At 52.3% G+C, this 4,602-nt stretch overlaps 1 protein-coding gene across 7 annotated transcripts in view; it reads left to right on the top strand.

The window, feature by feature from the left end:
* Positions 1-4,602, top strand: part of KLHDC4 (kelch domain containing 4) — a 58,283-nt gene that overhangs the window by 23,086 nt on the left and 30,595 nt on the right. For 2 of the 7 annotated variants that reach the window (XM_055078831.1, XM_028477557.2), the window contains exons 1-2: positions 2,900-2,986; positions 3,077-3,169. In XM_055078831.1, the coding sequence (XP_054934806.1) occupies positions 3,114-3,169 (56 nt within the window). In that variant the 5' untranslated portion in view covers positions 2,900-2,986; positions 3,077-3,113. Of the gene's footprint in view, positions 1-2,896; positions 2,987-3,076; positions 3,170-4,602 lie in introns of those variants that run through there. The other 5 variants (XM_055078832.1, XM_055078830.1, XM_028477563.1 and 2 more) reach the window with 3 other exon arrangements.

Here is a 4,602-nt window from a genome sequence, read left to right as displayed (position 1 = left end):
GGCACGAACCCGTGTCCCCTGCATCGGCAGGCGGACTCTCAACCACTGCGCCACTAGGGAAGCCCCTTCATTCTTTTTTCTTTTTTCTGGTCTGTGGCAGTAATTTCCACCACTCTGTTGTCCAGCTCATTTATTTTTTCTTCTGCCTCATTTATTCTGTTGTCGATTCTTTTCAATGTATTTTTCATTTCAGTTATTGTGTTGTTCATCTGTTTGTTCTTTAAATCTTCTAGCTCTTTACTAAACATTTCTTGTATCTTCTCGGTCTGTGCCTCGATTCTTTTTCTGAGATCTTGGGTCACCTTTACTATAATCACTTTGAATTCTTTTTCAGGTAGATTGCCTATCTCCACTTCACTTAGTTGTTCTTCTGGGTTTTTATCTTGTTCCTTCATCTGGCACATATTTCTTTGTCATCTCATTTTGTCTGACTTCCTGTGTTTGTGGTCTCCTTTCTGCAGGCTGCAGGATTGTAGTTCCTCTTGTTTTTGGTGTCTGCCCCTGGTAGGTGAGGTTGGTCCTGGCCTTGTGCAGGCTTCCTGTTGAGAGGGACTGGAGCCAGCCCACTGGTGGGTGGAGCTGGGTCTTATCCCTCTGGTGGACAGGCCCATGTCAGGGGGTGTGTTTAGAGGTGACTGTGAGCTCAGTACAACTTTAGGCAGCCTGTCTGCTGATGGGTGGGGCTGTGTTTCCCCTGCTGGTTGTTTGGCCTGAGGCATCCCAGCACTAGAGCCTGCTGGCTGTTGGGTGGGGCCAGGTCTTGGTGCCAAAATGGCGACTTTCAGGAGAGCTCACGTTGATCATATTCCCTGGGGCCTCTGCCACCAGTGTCCTTGCCCCGACAGTGAGCCACAGCTGACCCCTGCCTCCCCAGGAGACCCTCCAAGACCCGCAGCTAGGTCTATCCCAGGCACCTGTGGAGTCACTGCTTTGTGCTGGGTCCCATTGCACACAAAATCTTGTGTGTGCCCTCCAGGAGTGTAGTCTCTTGTTTCCCACAGTCCTGTGGAGCTCCTGCACTCAAGCCCTGCTGGCCTTGAAAGCCAAGAGCTCTCGGGGCTCTTCCTCCTGAGGCCAGACCCTCCGGATGGGGAGCCTGGCGTGGGGTTCAGAATTCTCACTCCTGTGGGAGGACCTCTACCATATAGTTATCTTCCAGTTTGTTGGTCACCCACCTGGCGGGTATGGAATTTGATTATATTGTGAAAGTGCCCCTCCTGCCATCTCGTTGTGGCTTCTTCTTTGTCCTTGGGTGTAAAATATCTTTTTTCGTAGGTTACCGTCTTTTAAAAAAAAATGTGTTTGTTTGTTTATTTACTTATGGCTGAATTGGGTCTTTGTTGCTGCGCGAAGGCTTTCTCCAGTTGTGGTGAGTGGGGGCTACTCTTTGTTGCAGTGCGCGGGCTTGTCATTGTGGTGGCTTCTCTTGTAGCGGAGCACGGGCTCTAGGCGTGCGGGCTTCAGTAGTCGTGGCTCACGGGCTTTAGTAGTCGTGGCTCATGGGCTTTAGTAGTCGTGGCTCATGGGCTTCAGTAGTTGTGGCATGTGGGCTCAGTAGTTGTGGCTCGCAGGCTCTAGAACACAGGTTCAGTGGTTGTGGTGCACGGGCTTAGTTGCTCCACGGCTTGTGGGGTCTTACCAGACCAGGGCCTGAACCCGTGTCCCCTGCATTGGCAGGCGGATTCTTAACCACTGCACTACTAGGGAAGCCCTCCAGTCTTTTTTGTTGGTAGTTGTTTAGCAGTTAGTTGTGGTTTTGGTGTTTTCTTGAGAGGAGGTGAGCTCAATCCTCTACTCCGCCATCTTGTCTGGCATTGAGGGGTTGCTTTTAGTCTGGATGCTTGCTGCCTCTTTCCTCAGTGTATGCTGGACATCATCCCCTTGATGTGGGGTGTGCAGGTGCGGTGGCCCGTGCGTGCGCAGCGATCAGCGCCCGCTTGTTGGTCTCCCCGCAGTGGCGGCGGCCCCCGAGCCTTTTGGATAGCGGGGGCAGCGATTGGCCCCTGCTCCCAGTTCTCGTAGTGGCGGTGGTGGCCCGCGTGCTCCCAAGACGGCAGAGACAATGATTGGCGCCTGCTGGCGGCTCTTAGTGGTGGGGACCCATGCCCTCCCGAGACAGTGCAGGCAGCACTTGGCACCTCTCCATGGGTCTTGTGGTGGCAGCAGCAGCCCGTGCCCTTCTGGGACAGCAGGGGCAGCGCTTGGGGCCTGCTCGCGGGCTTCGTGGTGGCGGCCCGTGCACTCCCGGGACAGTGGGGGGTCAGTGCTTCGGGTCTGCTTGTGTGTGTCTTAGCAGTGGTGATAGCCCATGCCCGCCTCTAGAGCCCATGATGGTGGTGGCTCACGCCCAGCCCAGAGCTTGTGTAGGTGGTGTCCTGTTGACTGAGAGCTCGTGCACAGGGAAGGAAGCTCTTACGGTGGTCCTGCTCCTCTCCTTACATGCCCCCCAACAATGGCCCCTTGCCTCTCTGACAGGCCCAGGCTTCTTCCGAGCACACCTTCAGTTGCCACAGTCTGGCCTCTTCAGGCTGTCTCTGTGTGCCAGCCCTGGTCCTCTGCCTGGGTCTGACCTCCGAAGCCCAAGCTTCCGCACCCAGCCGCCCCCCGCACCTGTGGAAGAGTGTCTCAGGCTGGAGAGTGCAGGGCAGCTGTACCGACTGTCTGGGCTGGGCACTCTCCGTGTTGCCTTCCGCAAACTGGCTGTTACGCTCTCCTTGGAGGCTTCAAAGCTCCCCGTCTGTCCAGGCTGATCTCCCTGACGATGAGCGGACTTCCCAGGGTGCAGGAACCTTTCCTCCTTCCCTCCTTCATAGCTCCTTCATAGCTCCTTCTCTGGGGTGTAGGTCCTGTCCCAACTCCTTTCACTTTTTTTTCTTTTTCCTTTTGTTCTACCCAGTTATGCGGAGGTTTTCTCGTGCTTTCGGAAGTCTGAGGTCTTCTGCCAGCATTCCGTAGATGTTCCGTGCGAGTCGTTCCACTTGTAGATGTATTTTGGTGTGTTTGTGGGAGGAGGTGAGCTCCACGTCCTACTCTTCCGCCATCTGCCAAGCTCCTCTTTTTTTTTGTTCAATTTTAGATCACCAGGCGGTCCTTCAGGACGGAGTGGACATCGGATGGTGGCCTGGAAGAGACAGTTAATCCTTTTTGGTGGCTTCCATGAGAGTACAAGGTCAGTACAAATAGGATCATGTTTCCTGGAGCAGTAAGGAGTGGGCTCCTTATGTGAAGAACCATTCTGAATACACATGGAAAATGCTGCCCATCCCTTAAAACCAGGGCCAGCGGCTTGGGCAGCTGCAGAGGAGGGCCCTGAGCTTGGTTTAATGCTCTGTTGTCACTGTCGTGGGATTCTTCATAATTACTGAACAGAGGTTCCCACGGTTTTATTTTGCACCAAGGCCTGCAAGCAATGTGGCCAATCCTATCTAAGATGGACTCTCAAACTTCAGCCTGTTGAGAATCCTCTGAAAGGCTTGTTCAGACTCTGATGTGTGACTCCATTGGCCTGGGATCGGGCTGAGAATCTGCATTTCTTCAGGCTCCAGGTGGTGCTGGTGCTGCTGGCCAGGGAACCCCACTTTGAGAACCACGAGGCTAAAATAACTTTAAAATCTGCCCGACGGGGAACATGCGGCAGCCTGCATCCTGCAGAGGGACCTGAGGGGACATCCAGGTCTCCTGTGCCTGGTTGTGTCGCCACAGCGCTTATGTGCCCAGCCTGGCGGCATGTTCTCTGGAGGTTTTAAGCCCATCATCTATACTGATACTTTCTTGAATGTCCTTATTAGTTCAGTCCAGAAAAAGAAGACACTTGGTGAACAGGTTATTTCCTGCCACTGTCGTAAAACGCTAAGGTTCTGGGTAGGACATCCAGACTGCTCTGATGCCTGGTGCAGGCCACGCAAGTGGTGCTTTTCCTCTGACCTCGGGCTGTGTCAGACAAGGTGGGTGGATGGTTTTCTTGCTGGTGCCTTGTTTCACATGCTCCTCTGTTCCTTTCTCCTTTAAAAAATAACATGCTCATCAACTCGTTGTGGTGGCAGCACGCACAGTTTTTTCAGTGTGGCTCCACTGGCACACATTTTTTATGATACTCACTGGCTTTTGAAAATAAGTCCTTGCACGTATATGTGGAGAGAGTGGCGCTCGGTACGTTAACGGGAGTGAGCGTTGCTGTGTTCACTGTTCCCTACCCGAGCTGAGGCATCCTGGTGTCGATCTGGCTCAGTTAAGGTTTCAGGTTTTTTTCATGAACAAAAAATATTTTCATTAGTTGAGAAAAGGGGATATAATTCTTTTTTCTTTTAATTCTTTTTTCTTTTTTAACATCTTTATTGGAGTTTAATTGCTTTACAATGGTGTGTTAGTTTCTGCTGTATAACAAAGTGAATCAGCTATACATACACATATATCCCCATATCGCCTCCCTCTTGCGTCCCCCTCCCACCTTCCTATCCCACCCCTCTAGGTGGTCACAAAGCACCGAGCTGATCTCCCTGTGCTACGCGGCTGCTTCCCACTAGCTATCTATTTTACATTTGGTAGTGTATATATGTCCATGCCACTCTCTCACTTCGTCCCAGCTTACCCTTCCCCCTCCCC

This window comes from Physeter macrocephalus, chromosome 17 (genome assembly GCF_002837175.3).
Source record: "Physeter macrocephalus isolate SW-GA chromosome 17, ASM283717v5, whole genome shotgun sequence".
Classification (NCBI taxonomy): Eukaryota; Metazoa; Chordata; class Mammalia; order Artiodactyla; family Physeteridae; genus Physeter; species Physeter macrocephalus.
The sequence above is the reverse complement of the archived record's forward strand: the minus strand, read 5'-3'. Positions and strand labels throughout refer to the sequence as shown.